Below are 17500 nucleotides of genomic sequence, written 5' to 3' on the forward strand. Positions count from 1 at the left end.
CCTCTCCTCTCCTCTCCTCTCTCCCTCCACCCCCCTCTCCTCTCCTTTCCTCACCTCTCCTCTCCTCTCTCCCTCCATCCTTCTACATGTACCTCTTCCATCCCCTCTCCTCTTCTCCCTCTCTCTCCATCCATCCCTCTCTCCCCCCTGTCCTCCCCTCTTGTTTCCCTTTCTTTCTAGCTCCCCCCCCCCAGCATTTCCCCAGCTGTGGGGCCGATCTGGCTGGCTGGATGGGTGGAGGTCCAGGGTATGTAATGAGATAAGACTTTAGTGCCAGGGGCTGTTTTCACACGAGGCCCATCCTTGCAAGCGGCGCGGGCCGATAATGAATACGTGTGTTGTGATATCGCTCCCGAGACACTGCGGCTGGCCAGGGCCACTCCGAGACAGATGGCGCTGTGGACACATCAGCATACCTTCCTGGTTTTATTTGTACGCTTTTTAACGTAAGGTGTATATGTGAGTTTGTGTGTGTGTGTGTGTGTGTGTCCCTCTCTCTGTGTGTGTGTGTGTGTGTGTGTGTGTGTGTGTGTGTGTGTGTGTGTTTGGTCACCTTGTCTCATGGAAGGTGATTGAACTCCAAATGTGGCCTGATTGCATTAAGCTGAAGCAGACCCAGGCCAAGTGTGCTATAAAGGACTCACACACATACAGCTGTGATATATGATACACGTATACACACACACACACACACACACACACACACACACACACACACACACACCTATTGACTCACACACACACCAATCTCACACAGACACACTCACAATCTTACACAGAAACACACAGACATACACACACAAACCTTGGCATTCTCATCTTGCCTCCTTCCTTATACACACACACACACACACACACACACAGAAAGAGACCTCACAACACAACCCAGCACACAGTATATCCCTTGCCTGGAGCTTTGTCACTGATGAAGTTGGTGGGTCGTCGTGCTCCCCTACCACACATAGCCCATTATGCCCACTTAGTTTTTCCAGCGTGCCAGGGACAGGGGGAGTTGAGTTGCATCTGTGTGCCAGATACAGAGAGAGAGAGAGAGAGAGAGAGAGAGAGAAGGAGAGAGGAGAGAGAGAAACAGGGAGAGAGGGATGGCTAAGAGAAAAGGTCCCTTGCAGCTGAGTTGAAAATCCAGCTTGGGGAAAAGAGAGGAAGAAAGAAAATAAAACAGTAAATAAATAAAAAAATAAAAAATTTCACAAAGTTTGCTGCTGAATAGGTATTTATTTTGCTGCAGAGGCCTACATGCCATGCGATAACCAAAATGCCTGAGTGGGGTTTTGGAAATGTCGAGCCCGCCCTGCTGTTAAACCCTGTCTCATCAATGATTTTTCAGCAATGCTGTATTAATCAGGGGTTAGCAGAGAGCTGTACGAGTCTACTATCTCCTGACATCACCTTTGAAGAGACCAAACAAATTAGCACAAGCTAACATCAGTTGACGCGTAAACGAAGCGCGCAAGTCGCTCTGTCTCACCTCCCGTGACGAGCAGCTGTGTCGACTAAAATAAGAGCTCCGCTCGGCATGTACGCAACCGAGGGGAAGAGACACCCCTCTTCATGTGGATCGCTGTCTCAGTCACAGCAGATACAGATCACTTGGGCCACATCCGCTGTAATAGCGGCTACAACAACCAAGAGCTATCCATCAACTGATTAGGATCTCTCGTCCAGCCTGCTGTAAGTCAGGCTGGACCCCGAGAGGCCCTCGGGGGGATCAGTTTGTTCAGCGGGGAAAGGGTCTGTCACCGAAGGACCGTGACATGTGCCCCTGTATTCACTATATGGTCAGTACATTCCGGTGAATTACTGATTTCGCTCACTGCCGAAACGAATGGAGCCCCGCAGGACATGGAGAGGCCGAGCGGGACCGTGGCTATATTACGAATGGTCTCGAGGTCCCATAGGAGGAAGGGTTTATCTTCCCCTGCGACAACTCATTCTCTGAGAAAACTACATAATAGAGGGAGGAAGAGAGTACGAGAGAGAGAGAGAGAAGAGAGAGAGAGAGAGAGAGAGAGAGAGAGAGAGAAAAAACAGCTATGCAGAGTTATTGTAGCTCATTTAGCTGGTGGCGGCGGGCTTTAAAGACTCTCCTCTTTAAACAGTGTCGCTGTATTCTCCCGGCCTGTCCTTTGGAGCTCGGCGTTCACAAAGAGAGGGAGAGACGATGAGCTGAGGCAGCCATGTGAGAGTGTAGAAATTGGGCTACGGCTCAGATTTACAGTCGCAGCTACCGCATCGGGGAGAGGGAGGTTTAGCTGCTCAGAATGGTAAATATTTTAGTTTGCATCCGAGCGCTTTTGATTTCCTCATGAGGCGAGCTGCCTCCCCACCTCCCCTGTCCTCCCTCACCAGTTCACACTTTGTGCCCAGCTGCATTTTCTCAGGCCCTGCCGTGTGGTATCGGGATTTTATGACAAACTTATTTTTCTTCACTCTCTCTCTCTCTCTCTCTCTCTCTCTCTCTTTCTCTCTTCCTCCTCCTGCTTTCCTGTGGAAGTAATGCTACTCCTTTGTTTTCGGTAAATCACGGCGATGGCACTAATAGGCTTATAAGATCATTTGCCGTGGCTGATGTATTGCTTTTAATTATGACACACAGGAGAGGTGACAATGGAGGGAGACTGGCAATTACACTGCGAGGTGAAAAAGTGGAGGAGGACGTGTCATTTTTTTCCTCCCTCTCTCTCTCATTCCTCTCTCTCCTTCTCTCCCTCTCTCCCTTTCTCTCTCTCTCCTTCTTCCTCTCTCTTTCCCTCTCTCTCTCTCTCTCTCTCTCTCTCTCTCTCTCCCTCCCGGTATCTCTGGCTGTCCGTGGCAGGCTAGAGTCAGTGAGGGTGGATGAGTATTTGTCCTGACTGACGTGTGGGATGGGTACCTGGAGGGCCCAGGCCATGTGTCTGCACCTCTGAAGTCTCTCTGGCGTGGGCTCCGACTCAGGCTCTGGCTGCCATGCCACAAACATCAGCGCCCACTGTTATCAGAACCTGCCAGGTGTTTGAATGACCTGACACCACTTCATCGCCCTGCAATGGTCACTGCTGGGCTATTTTTTTTTTTTTACATCTTTTGCTGCAGTGATTTCTCTGTCATTCTCTCTCTCTCTCTCTCTCTCTTTTTTTTTTCTCCTACTCCCTCTCTCTGTATCTCTCTCTCGCTCTGTCTCTCTCTCTCTCTCTCTATTTGTGTGTCTCTCACACACTTACACACACACATTTCCCTCTTGCTCCGTCTTTTTTCTAACTATCTATTCTTTCTATTTGTCCCTTAACCCTCACAAACAGACAGATTGCATTTATAGATCCATAGATCCAAGTCTCAAACATTCTTAGCAACAGAACAGTGCAAACCTACACATGTACGTACATCTTTGGGTATAAATGTTATGTGGCTTCATACAAATGCATGAACACGATTTTCTTTCTCAAATAGGGCGCGCTTTGCATTAAAATCGATCCATCAACAACAAGCAAGATATGTGAAACGTGAAGGGCAATTCACACATTTTTTTCTTTCATTTGTATGGATATCCATCACATGGGTATGTCAGATGGGGAACATGCTGTATATGTCTACTGCCCCATAAACACAGGGTGTAATTCATATTGGTTCAATAAGCACAGTTTGCAAACATAACTAAGAATAGCCGTAATCCAATGACTTGTGCATACAAATGTCACATACTTCAGATGTCAGCTGTAAAAGTGGACTGTTCACATGATCAGTTTAGAGTGGGTACTGCCCTACAGCTGATATGGGACAAAATAGATTCACACTCACACACACACACACACACATGCACTTGCAAATTCATGCACTTATAAATTTGGACACGCACGTAATGTTCTCACGCTTAGTCATTCTCTGGATAGCACATGTTTTATGTAAGGCCGTGAACGGCAGCCAATACATTGTCACTCCGGTGGGCAGTAGCCAGTTGCTCAGTGTGTGAATAACTTGTCAGTCATTCCTCGTGCTCCTAGGCAACCACGGTTGTTTTATAACCATGGCCACTACGTGATGCACATGCATGTGTGTGTGTGTGTGTGTGTGGTTGTGTGTGTGCGCGCACCAGTCTGAACGAGCAAAAAAAAGATGTCCACAACCGTGTGATGTTCGTAGCTAGAGGACATGTTTTTTTCCCCTCCTGTGTGATTTTAACAGACTGGGAAGGAACCTTGCGGGGAGATGTAATGGCGACAGCTTGAGATAAGGAAGGTGACATATTGATTTGATCACCAACCGCCAGATAATGTAGCCCTTTCTCCCCTTTAGGGGATGGCTCTTTACAGTAATGGAACCAGGCTTGTAAGATCCATTAGACTACCTTCAATCATAGACGGATGTTGCAAACATAAGGTGCAGTTGATGACAGTGCTGGCAAATGGCTCACAGATGACAGTGGAGAGCATAAAAGGGAGCACTATTACTGCACACACTATGCTGTGTGTGGTCATTACATGGGCTATATGGATGGACATGCAGCACTTCATACCCAACACTTTGTCACTGTATATGTAACTTTAGCACTGGTATTGCGTTTGCTGGTTACTTAGATTTGCAATATCAGTATCGGAACGACACCTATTACCGCCCGTCCCCTATTTCTGCCCTCTTAAGTGTATGTGTCACTTAATATTAATTTCTAAAGTGTTGTAAGGCTGCGTGTACAAATCCGCTTGGAGCTCCAGTGGAATTTTGATTTGCGACGAGAATTCTCAGTATAACCGTTGATGTGTTGTGTGAAAGGTCGGAAATAGGCACCCACCAGCACTGAACTCCGAGCGTGGTAAACAAAATCGGATATTTCAGGCAGTAAAAGCCCCGGTAAGAACCAAACCAGATTTTGTTCAAATCTACACACCTACTGTATGGCTACTGAAAAACACAAGGATCATTTATCAAATTTTGAAGTATTAAAAAACATTGTTGTTTTAGAATTTTCGAACAAAAGGGGCGGTAATTGGTGCTTTTACAATACATATATCATTTATAGAAGCTGTTATAAGATATGTTTGGAATAAGGTCTGGACATAAGGGTTAGAGGACCTATATAATAGGTGTTCATAGCAGCAGTTATTATTACATGCATGTAGGGCTGAAAGATTAATCAAAATCAAATCGAAATCACAATTTGAACTAATGCAATTAGCAAATGGCAAAGGCTGTAATTAATTGTGCAGGTCTGGTCAATAATGTCACTTATATGTTTTTTAAATTCATGTCGTCATGCTCATCAATCTGAGGTACTGTGCACCAGACAGGGCCCAATTTAATGCTATATTAGGAAGTCTTTCATATATATTTTGATTACCCTTGGATTAGTAGATACAGCAGTTCATATTTCGATTTATCTAAAATGTATTATATTATATGAGTTCTGGACTGAAGCTTGATAATATTGCAAATCAAATCGCAATTGCAATATCTAAAATATCTGAAAATATGTGAAATAAATCACAGTTAGATATTCTCCCCAAATTATTCAGCTCTATTGCATAGCCTACATGAGAACATTCTGAAATATGTTCTCGATACAGAGTTTAAAGGCAGAGCATGGCTTCTCAGTAGCAGCCTGAGTCCTAATTTCAACTTTGTTTGGCAGATATTTTGACATCATTATCATTATTATTATTCACAAGGAACATTTCACAGATACTGTTTATCTTAGAATTATTTTAGGGTGTTAACAAGAAGACATTTTCTTCATTAAAAAAGGGAAGTACTGCATTTGCGCATCTCCCTGACAGAGCAGTCGGTTATTCTGGTCGTTTTGACTTAAAGTGCCATCTGAACATTTTCCCCTTAATAAATACAGACACACTTAGACATTGACATACTCGGTCTGTTTGTCTATCTCTCTTTCACACACGTACACACACACACACACACATACACACACACACACACACACACACACACACACACACACACAAACACACGCACACACACACAACACCTTGTCTCTCTCTCTCTCTCTCTGACGTTCCCTTCTTCACTGTAAATATAGCTGCCTGGTGTTAATATTGTGGTGGTGCTGTGATCTGGGTGGCTCAGAGATGACAGAGCACTAATGGGTGTTAAGACACATTACACACATACAGGCAGAACAGCAGCACAGGGGAGGGGAGTGTGTGTGTGTGTGTGCCTGTTATACAGGGCGGCTGGCGGCATAGTGGTGTTTCACTCTATGGATTATGTCAGTTTCAAACCAGAAGCACACAAACAATCCAGGCTGATGACATTCCTCCAATGTGCTGGCCTTTAAAAAAGGGAGGTTCCTCATGGATTCTTCGAAAAAGCTAAAGGTCATAGATCACATTTTCCGCATCAGGAACCTTTCGCTGCCAAAGAAGAGTTCCCGGGGGGCTGGAAAGTGTAAAAATTGCTTAAAAGCAGGCAAAGAACCTTTTGAATGTTTCTAGAAAGATCCCTCACACATCCAAGAAGGGGTTTTAAATAGAACCTCTTCAAGGTTGTACCATGGTGAAACATCCAAGAACCACAGGTCCCCCCCCCCACCCCCCAACCCCTCCCCTGTTTGTGCTGTGTGTGGAGCTCAGACGCTAGCCGGTTCTGTGTTGCATGGCGGTGCAGACGATAGCATGCGCCGTCTCAGGGACTTTCTTCCCTCCTACTGTCTGCTCTTTGAGTTCCCAGACTGGGAGTGGAGAGAGACGTCAGAGACACAGCCACTGTGCCCTCACCTCAATGCTTTTAGCTTTTGAAGCGAATGCACTTCTCTCTCTCTCTCTCTCTCTCCATCTCTCTCTGTCTCTCTCTCTTTCTCACTCTGTCTCGTTCTTTCTCTTGCTCCCTCCTTGTCTCATTCATTCACTTTCACTCTCATCTCCAGGTCGCACTTTCTCTGTCCTCTTTGGTGTTTATGCTTTATCCTGGCGAGTTGTCTCTCTGTCGCCGTCTCCCCTTGTTTCTCCTCTCCCTGTCTCTCCCACTACCATCTCTCTCTCGCGTTGTTTCTCTGCTTTTATTTCTTCTCCTTGCCGCGCTGTTGCCTGTTTACACTGTATTTCTCTGTCTCCATGCACCATGGCGATCGCCTTCTCTCTGTCGCCCTCTTGCTCACCCTCTCTCTCTCTCTTTCTTTCTCTCTCTCTCTTTCTCTCTCTCTCTCTCTCTTTTTCTCTCTCTCTCTCTCTCTCTTTCTTTCTCTCTCTCTCTCTCTCTCTCTCTCTTTCTCTTTCTCTTTCTTTCTCTCTCTCTCTCTCTCTCTCTCTTTCTCTTTCTCTATCTCTCTCTCTCTCCGTCCCTATCAGGATGATTTCTCCCTCTGCCATTTTCACCCCCATCTTGCCTCTGGCTCTCTCTCCTCCCCTCTCCTTCTCTTTCCCTCTATCTCTCTCTCACACTGACTGCCTTCCCGTTTCCCTTTCTCTCACTTCACCTTCTCTCTCGCCTCTCCATCCCTCTATCTCGCTCTCTCAGTCTCCCGCTCTTTCTCCATCTCTCTCTTTCTCTCTCTTTCTCTCTCTCTTTCTCCATCTCTCTCTTTCTCTCTCTCCGTCTTCCCCTTCAATTTCTGTCTCCCCTCTCCTCCCCTCCCCCTCTCTCTCCCTCCTTCCTCTCTCTCCCTCCCTCCCTCTCTCTCTCCTCTCCCTCCTCTCTCTCTCCGCCTTCTCTCTCTCCCCCCTCTCTCTCTCTCCCTCCCTCTCTCTCTCTCCCTCCCTCTCTCTCCCTCCCTCCCTCTCTCTCTCCCTCTCTGCCTACCTTTCCATTTTCTCCTCTCCTCCACTTCCACTCCTCCCATCTCCTCCCCCCTCCCCCAACTCTCTGCTCTGTAAGATCAGTGTTCCTGTTTCCTACACACACACACACACACACACACACACACACACACACACACACACACACACACACACACCCTCCCTCTCTCTCTGCTCTGTGAGATCAGTGCTCCTGTTTCCCACAGACAATGAGGGGGCCGGAGGAGGCACAGGGCTGCTTTATGACAGACTGTGGAGGCAGAGGCCTATAAATAGAACATGCACAAACCAACACACACACACACACACAAACACACAAACACACACACACACACACACACATGTGCATACACATGCATGCACTTACACACACACACTCTCTCTCTCTCTCTCTCCCTCTCTCATTCTCTTTCTCTGTTTCTCTCTCTCTCTCTGTGTCTGTCTGTCTCTCACACACAAACTCATATAGACACACACACACACACACTCTGTCTCTCTCTGTCTACACACACACACATGCTCACACGCTCTATCCTCATGCAGTCATTTCACATCATACACTACGTACACTACGCACACATGCCCCAAGCACGCACACACACACACACACACACACACACACACACACACACACACACACACACACACACACACACTAAGAAAAAAAACAATCTTTCTCACACACAGGCTCATACGTCAGCGCTGTGCACTGATCAGGGCCTGAGAGCCACGATACACGGATCTGCTGACTAGGAGGGGATTGCATCATAGATCTACACTGGCACCTCTGACGTGTGGTACAGTACGAAGTATGTGTGTGTGTGTGTGTGTGTGTGTGTATGTGTGTGTGTGTGTGTGTGTAGGTGTGTGTGTGTGTATGTGTGTGTGTGTGTGTGTATAGGTGTGTGTGTGTGTGTGTAGATGTGTGTGTGTGTATTGTGTGTATTGTGTGTGTGTGTGTGTGTGTTAGTGTGTGTGTGTGTGCGTGCGCATGCCCGCTTGTGTGTGTGTGAGGACGCTCTGCCGAGCCAGCTGCAGAATATTCTTCCCCCTCCTGGCCCTTCATCATCTGTACACTTGTGCCGCTGGTCTTTCTTCTTCTTAATGCATCCTCTGACCAGTCTGCCATTACACGTGTGTGTGAAATATACAGAACATCTGAACATGCTGTATCACTGCAGTAAAACAGCTGTACAGTAGTGCAGTCTAGTGGAGAGAACCGCAGACTGGACTGGACCGCCATCACACACACACACACACACACACACACACAGCAGTCTACTGTAGTGGAGAGAACCGCAGACTGGACCAGACCGAACCAGGACCGCATAGCAGATGATCTGGTTGGAGTTCTGGAGGACGAGACACACACACACACACACACACACACACACATACAGATCACTGAGATTGTGTGATCTTTTTTGGTTTTATAACGTGTAGCATTATTTTTACAGAAGAGCTAAGAATTCCAACATTTCTTTTTCGCCAGTCGACAATTGAAGAAGACATGGCTAGCGTTCCAACATAGGTTGGGGCGTTATGTGTCGCCCATCAAACAAATTGCTGGATGTGCCACAGCAGTTTCAGGTTTTGGCTCCCTGGCTGACTGAGACGGCTCCTGTCGTGGCTCATAGGCAGTGCCAGTGGCCGAGCCTTTACAAATGCTGTCACTGCAGTTTTTCACGCCGTTGCCGTGGATTGACCCTGGCAGCTCTTTGTGTAGCATCTGACCTCGCTCCGTCACTAGAAGCCCCCTCCGCGTCCGTAACAAGGCTTGGAGTGACTCGTCTCCTGGGGGGTCAATCATTGATCATTGAACAAGGACCAATCACCCCCTCCCTGTCTCTCTCTGGGAATGGTGGTGCGGCTGGAGTGCTCATAGTACAGAACAGTACTCAGACAGAGGGGGGTTCAGCTGCCATACTTGTGGGCACACTGAGCCGAGAGCTTTTGTGTTTCCACTTTGCTGCCTGCAATGTTTGAAACTGTATGTACAGGGGCTTACAAGGAGTCAGGACTTTGCCTCTGATTTAAAAAAAAAAAAAAAAAACTAGCCCCTATCCACCAGCAGTGCCCTCCCTCCTCTCTCTCTCCCTCCCTCCCTCTCTCCCTCCCTCTCTCCTTTCCTCCTTGCCTCTCTTTCTCTCTCCCACTTCTTTTTTTTCTCTCAAGCCTGAAGAGAAAGCTGGCGTGGCAAAGCCTCATGAATTCCAATGCGGTGTTATTCCTAACCAACACCAATATGCGTGTAAACAAATCCATTCCCTCTCCCCTGTCCCCACTAAGGCATGAAATGGATTTCATCCACACACAACTTGGAGGTTATGACATCGGCCTGCTGAAAACGAAACCCGCCTTCAACCCTTCTTATACCTACTTACACACATACAGTATGCACACACACACACACACACACACACACACACAGTCCAGTAGGCTACACATACACATATACACACACACACATACACGAATGTTACACTTACACACACACATGCACACAGATATGACTTATTTTCCTGAATAAAGTGTTGTGGAGGCAGAATCACTCAGACAAAGCAGAGGAAATCAGGCGTTTTTTTTCCAGCTGGAGTTGGAGGGGGCCATTGGGCACCAGCCTGCCCCAGTGAGAGGGCTAATCAAGGCATGATGGATTAGGAGGGTAGGGGGTGGACTTGGGGGTCTGTGGGTCGGACACAAGAGATGCCCTCTTTCTTTTTTGCACACACACACAAGCCAGCACTTGCCAGCCTGACATACGGAAATACACACACACACACACACACACACACACACACACACACACACACACACACACACACTGTACACATGCACACGTACACATATGCACACACACACACACACACACACACACACACACACACACACACACACACACACACACACAAATTTCATGCTGGCATACATGCATACATGTACATTAACAAATGCATAACATGTACGCATATGTAAATAAACAAATGCATAACATGTACCTGTACGCATATGTAAATAAACAATTGCATAACACATAAACACACTTATGCATGTGAGCACACACACACACACACACACACACACTCACACACAGAACTCATGCTGATGTACACACAAACTCACATGTGCACATAAATCCACCTCCTGATGTGTTTTTCTAGAGCCCATCTCAGCCTTCCTTTTTAGTTCTGCAGACTGCAACTACAAGCAGAAGCACCACCACCATCATTAAACACCCCCCTCCCCCATCTCCTCTGGAGGAGTGGGAGATGATGAAGAGAGGGTTTGTTAGTTATGTAGGTCAGTTCCACAGGAGGAGGCCTTTTTCACTTGGGCTGCCACTGCCCGCCGTGCCAGGGCTGAATGGGCAATTTGCTGCCCCTGCTCTGCCCGCTGCTCGGAGTTGGGCAGCTCAGTGAGCCTGGCACCACCGGGGGTGTGGGGTGTTTACACACATGGGGGGGCGAGTTGCAGGGCGGAGGAGGGCGGTTGGGGGTGATGGGGTTGGCCTCTCACAGTCCCCACCCCCCCCCGCCGCTGCTGCTGCTGCTGCTGCTGCTAGGGCCGTTTGGTTGGTTCGGTTCCGCCAGAGTCAGCCCATCATGCCAGGCGGCAGGCAGGCAGGGGCCCAGTGCAAGCCAAAAGCAAAGCCGGCTCGTCGCTCTTCCACCATTTGGACACGTGTGTTAATGCGCGGCAGCTTGGATTTGTATTTCTCTCTCTCTCTCTCTCTCTCTCTCTCTCTCTCTTTCTCATTTTAGTTGTCTATTTAAATGTCAAGCCTGATCGCTTCCTTTTTGTACTGAATGCTTGAAGAAGTACAGTATCTCAAAACATTGTGTGTGTGTATGTGCATGTGTGTGTGTGTGTGTGTGAGGGAGTGCATGTTTGACTTACATAACATCTTAAGCTATTTAATTTTTCAAACATGGTTATTAACATAGAAGACACACACACACACACACACAATGTAAATTCTGTGTTTTTCTGTTTTCTGTTTCCCCTAGCTAAATCCCCTCTCTCACAAATGCCTTTCATTTTGTTTGTGTGTTCTTCACGTGATGCTGTGTGTTCTTGTGTAACACAGAAATGGCTTGATTGTTGGCATTATATAATGGCCCGTGTAACTGGGTAAATAGAAACTTGGGATTGTTGGGATTAAATGTTACATGAGACGAGTGTACTGGAAAAGCCTCTGTGCTTCGTATAAAGCACACATATGCACAGAAGCAGTCCCTCAATGACCTTCAATAGTTTGAGGAAAGATTGACAAACCATGTTTAATGCTCTGTAGACACACTATGGCAATACATACACGCATGCCAGGTCTAAGGGGGAATTTGCTGGCTGATGTTACATAAGTGGGATATGACTCACAAGGTGAGAATGCCACTGCCATTATCCTGGCTAGGGATGTCTGCAAAAGCCCGACCTCAAAGTGACCCGGGCAATCTCTCTCATTTCCTGTTTCTGCCTCCCTCTCTCTGTGCTTCCCTCTCCTGTACTCCTCTCTCCATCTTTCACTCACTCTGTCTCTCTCTCTTTCATCTTTTCTCTCCCCCCCCATCTTACTCTCTCACTCTTGTCTTTTTCTCTGTACCCTGTTTTCACATTGCTGTTTATATTTCCATCTCTCTTTTTCTCTCGCTTTCTCTCGCTTTCTCTCTCCTCACTATCCCTTCCTTCTCTGATTCTCTCTGTTTCTCTCTCTCCACACTCTTCCACTCTCTCTCTTTGCTCTCTGTTTACCTCTCTCTCTCTCTCTCTCTCTCTCCGCCTCTCTCTTAGATCCGATGGACTAAGACAGCGGGCAGTGCCTCGGACCGTTTCCAGGACTCCAGTGTGTTCAACGAGACCCTGCGGATCAGCCGCATCCAGCGGCACCAGGGCGGCCGCTACTACTGCAAGGCCGAGAATGGCCTGGGCTCGCCGGCCATCAAGTCCATCCGAGTGGACGTTTACTGTAAGTGAGCAACACCCCACCCCCACAACCCCCACCATCAACACCTCCAGCTTACCGCCAACAGCTAGCTGCAAAGAAAGAGAAAAAAAAAGCACACATCCAAAACAAAACAACACAAAACAAACCCCATCCTCTTAGGAGAGCTCCTGCTTACTGTGTGGCTGTGACATCTGTTCTGTCCTTGACACTTCCTGTTTGGATTTTTAAGCTCATCTTTTGTGCCGGTTGCCTCTGACGTGTTCCTGCGAGCTGTTAGGGTTATGGAAGAACGGGCGGGTTCCGGGGGTGGGGTGGGGGCGACTACAGTCGCTGCCCGCGTGATGGTTAACGGGGCTGAGGCGAAAAAATCCTTGTTGACGCAAATGTAAAATGTTGAAAGACCTCAAGGCCACGGCAAAGCATCTACATGCATCAAGTACCACAACACTACAGCAAAAAAAATATAGAAAATAATCATACAATTACGCCTGTAGCACTTTAGCTGCCAAACTTTCACACCACACACTTTCCAGAACAATCCAACTCTTATGTGAGATCATATCACTCTAAGCTCTTCTGCCCATTCCAACATTGAATCCATATTCCAGCATTGAATATCTTTCTCTTTTCAAGGTTGTGCATGCATGTGTGTGTGTTTGTGTGTGTTTATGTGTGTGTTTGTGTGTGCGTTTGTGTTTGTATGTGTGTGTGTGTGTGTGTGTGTGTTTGTGTGTGTATTTGTGTGTGTGTATTTGTGTGTGTGTGTTTGTGTGTGTGTGTTTTGTGTGTGTGTGTGTGTGTGTGTGTGTGTGTGTGTGTGTGTGTTAGCTTTTATTCTTTTGGTTTGGCTTCCTTTTTCCGGAATGTTCCAAAAGGAGGTGAGCATCACAGCTGGTGAAGGGAAGGGAGGTTATATTTTCCTCGGCACACACAAGATGTCCTCCAAAGGATTTGCATATGCAAATGCTGGCACACAAATAGAATTTTGTTTATTAATACTTGGATGGGGTTCAAAGGCATGATGAACAATGATGTTATAAAAGGGGTTATACTCTGACCGAAACATCGCTCAAATTCTAATCTTGTATGGCTTAAGACTGGCATTGCTGTAAGGACGTAGCACAATTGACATCTCTCTTTGAGGCATAATCCCCAGTGGTGTGTTCACAAGCACAAAAGAAAACACACCTACAGAGTTACACAATATGGTATGCTGTTGAGTTGTCTCGTCAGTACTATCTGTGTGACAAGGTACGGCGTGGTGCTTATGCTAGTACTTGTACGGACGGGATGCTGGGAAGATGTCACATGCCATGCTCCATATCTCCGCAACTTGTCATATCTGACATTTTGACGTCCTTTGTGACGTGCGCAGCCACCTTGCCGGGTACGTGCCAGCACATGACTTTAGATGAGTGGCAGCGTTGGCAGCGAGATCTGTGCCTAAAAAATAAATAAATAAATAAAAATTCACTCCCGTCTGCTACAAAGACAAAACAAACAAACAACAACAAAAATAAGTGTCACCATGTCTGCAGTGGTGCTGGGGGGTGGAGAGGGTCGAGTGGAAGAGCCTGGGGGGTCCACTGCAATGTGATGTAAGATAAATAGGACACGAGATGGACAGTGGCAGACATGGCAGCCCGGAGGAAGCGAGTGGGCCAGGAGGAGTAGAGTCATTGCCCTGGCCGTCGGGCTCGGCTCTGGCTGCTGCTTATTGTCTTATCTCCATCCGGCTGTGGGTGACTGGCCGCAAGCCTCTGCACTCCCCCTACACCACCCCAACCATCACCACCTCCGCCCAGTCCTGCTGCTATCCACCACCTCAGAAGCTAAAGTAGCCAGCTTGCCAAAGAGATGTCCATTCCTAACACCCCGAATCCTCTTAGGCTATAGTAGCCAGTTTGGAGACGGAAATGAATCAGTTACAGCTGAATTTATATGGGTGGGGATTTGGAAAATTAACTATTCTCTTTTTGATGCATTTGACGACCTGTTTTGTTTGGTTTTTGTGTTGTTTTCGAAAAGTGCCATGATTTGTTCTTGTTCTGTTGTTCAGTTGTTTATGCTAGAGTCTAGTCTCTTTAGAATTTTCCTCTTTGTTCACAGTGTGTAGTATTGTTGTATTCCCTTCAGTTTGTCACTCCGACTTCAAAATCTATCAGCAACAACCATGGTAGCAGTACCAGCCATGCAGCAAAAAACAACTCCTGTGGTGGACACTCCCCCTCCTGAGGATGGACTTTGAAAGCCACAGAAGGTTCTTGAAAGTGTTGCTTTAGGAAACAAGCCGGTGCAGTAATTGGCCACCCAATGCGGCCGCTCAGGGTCACAGTGGTTTGGGGTGAGGAGGTGGGATACCCCTCGGGCCAGATCGCAAATAGGTACACATGGTAGCTCACTCGAAACTCCTCCGACTAATTATTTCAAGGCTGTGAAAAGAGAGAGAGAAAAAAGACTGAAAACCCAACTTCAAACTGCCCCCCCCCCCACCCCCCCCCACACACACCCACACCCCCACCCCCACACACACCCCGCCCCCAGCCATCCAGAGTCAGGGCTTCACAGGTGTCTGAAGTTCGCTCACCCCATGAACTTACAACGGAAACTAGTTGGAGAGGTTCACTTGGTTTCCGACAACGGTCAATGTCCCCATCGTGTAATTAAGGACACAGGTACGGCCTGTCAGAGCAGCTTTATTTATTTCATTTCAACACTGTGATTGATTTAATTAGGCAAACGGCTCATGTAGACAGAATGAAGAGGAGAGCATCATAAGGAGGCCATCACATGTCACATGTGGTGAGGCTTTTAGGAGTTGTTTTTTAATTAAAATGAAGTATGCCTGTCCCCCCACACTGTAATTTTACTGTAACCCAACACCGTGGATGCTATTATTGGCCACAGGGAGTGGGGTTTGATTACCCGTTCGAACAACAGCTGTTGCACCCTTGAGTGAGCATACTTCATTAAAGCTCAGCCACTTAATTTCCCAGGAATTTGCCCAGGTCCTGAGAAACCCACTAAATCATGTAATTTTGTCACCCTGGCCGACACTGACAACTGTCAGGCGTGTGGCTGCAACGGCAATACAAATGAGGTTCACAGGATAAAACCCCATACTGTACCTCGCTCAAAGACACCTTCAGGAATTATTCATAGTGTTTTATTGTTTTTTTTCCCTTTATAATCCAATGTGTATTGCCATGGAGTGATTTAAAATTGTCTGCATAGCAGGATAAGGTGAAGAGCTGGTATGCCACAGAGAGTGATTAGGTCTTGTGGTTTGTCGAAACGTAAGAGCAAAAATTGACTTTTCATATAAAGGACCTCTATTATGAAGAATTATTGTTTTCGTATTTTTTAATATTAGATTTTATATATCTTAGAATTGCACATGTAGTCATCTCACCTGTAATGCAGATCATTTTATACATAATTGCCTACATGAATCAGTAGCTGCCAAGCTTAGGGTTTAATAATGCAGCATGTTAGTTGGAATGCTGACATCAAAAAGCATTTCTTTTGAGTTTAGTCACAGAATAAGTTAACCAAGGGAGTCTTCATTCATACTGTATATGATGTTACTGGCTTTCTTTCATTCAGTTAATATCTGAGCACAAAGCACTTGGTTAATATCCATAACTGTGGCATTTGTTTGATTTAGCAACTTCTGCCATCTTCAAAGAATAAAGGGTCTGATCTCTTCCCTCTCTCTTTCTCTCTCTCTCTCTCTCTCTTTTTCTATGTCTATCTTTCTCTCTCCAGATTTGGACGACCCCGTGGTGACAGTTCACCAGAGTGTGGGCGAGGCCAAGGAGCAGTTCTACTACGAGCGGACAGTGTTCCTCCGCTGCACGGCCAACTCGAACCCGCCCGTACGCTACAGCTGGAGGCGGGGGAGGGAGTACCTTTCGCAGGGCTCCGACAAGGGCGTGGAGATCTACGAGCCCTTCTTTACCCAGGTAGGCCTGGGGCCCTGAGGAGCTGCTGGCAACTTTGCAACTCCCTCTTGTACACATTGTTTCGATTGGTAATGGTGGAATTGGCAGAAACTGAAGAAATAGTGGTAGTTTCAGCTCACTACAATGGGGAATGGGGGGCACTTACAGTATGGTGGGAATGGTATACAAAAAAAACTCTTGGTAGTAGTAAGATCATATAGTTATGTAACAGAAAGAATTAAAATGCAACAAATTACATGATTGCCATAGGCTATACATTCCCGTACATTAGTTATTACCTCACCTCAGCATTCAGAAGCAGCTTGGAACACCCATTTTGCCTTTTAAACCACCTGCTCTGCGCATAGCCTTTCCACTCTCAGGCAATTTGCAATCCTTCTGTCTACGAAATAACCCAAATGCATTTCAAGAGCTCGAAAACACCAGTGTTCTAAAGCAGAGCTACTGACATGAGTCTTTAGGGTCATCATCTTTTGATGACCCCCACCACTGAGGCACTAGTAATTTCAATGCACTCTCCTCACTGGGCGGTCATGCAAGGGATAATGTATTGTTTGCCTGTCATTATCGGAAAATAAGCCCCGACAGGGCGAACAGGACCCCGACGCGAAGCGACGGAGTCTTGCTTCGTCCTGAAGGGACTCTCTTTTCGATAATGACAGGCAAACAATATATTATCCTGCTTATTATTTGCCAAAGTGCGAAAAGACACTTCATACAATGGGTCTTCAAAACATTTTTTGTTACCGTTTCGTGGCTCCCACTGAAAAAAGATAGTTTGCCACATACATTAATTTCCTGTTTATTAGCCACATTGTGTATATACCGCAGGACAGTGTTTTATGCAAGTAAAA

General features: G+C 46.7%; 1 protein-coding gene across 3 annotated transcripts in view; it reads left to right on the forward strand.

Annotated features, from left to right (window-relative positions):
- mdga2a (MAM domain containing glycosylphosphatidylinositol anchor 2a) overlaps positions 1–17500 on the forward strand; it is a 154619-nt gene that overhangs the window by 45855 nt on the left and 91264 nt on the right. For all 3 annotated transcript variants that reach the window (XM_048228706.1, XM_048228709.1, XM_048228707.1), the window contains exons 3-4: positions 12528–12702; positions 16450–16646. In XM_048228706.1, the coding sequence (XP_048084663.1) occupies positions 12528–12702; positions 16450–16646 (372 nt within the window). The remainder of the gene's footprint in view (positions 1–12527; positions 12703–16449; positions 16647–17500) is intronic.

Source organism: Alosa alosa, chromosome 19, assembly GCF_017589495.1.
Source record: "Alosa alosa isolate M-15738 ecotype Scorff River chromosome 19, AALO_Geno_1.1, whole genome shotgun sequence".
Classification (NCBI taxonomy): Eukaryota; Metazoa; Chordata; class Actinopteri; order Clupeiformes; family Clupeidae; genus Alosa; species Alosa alosa.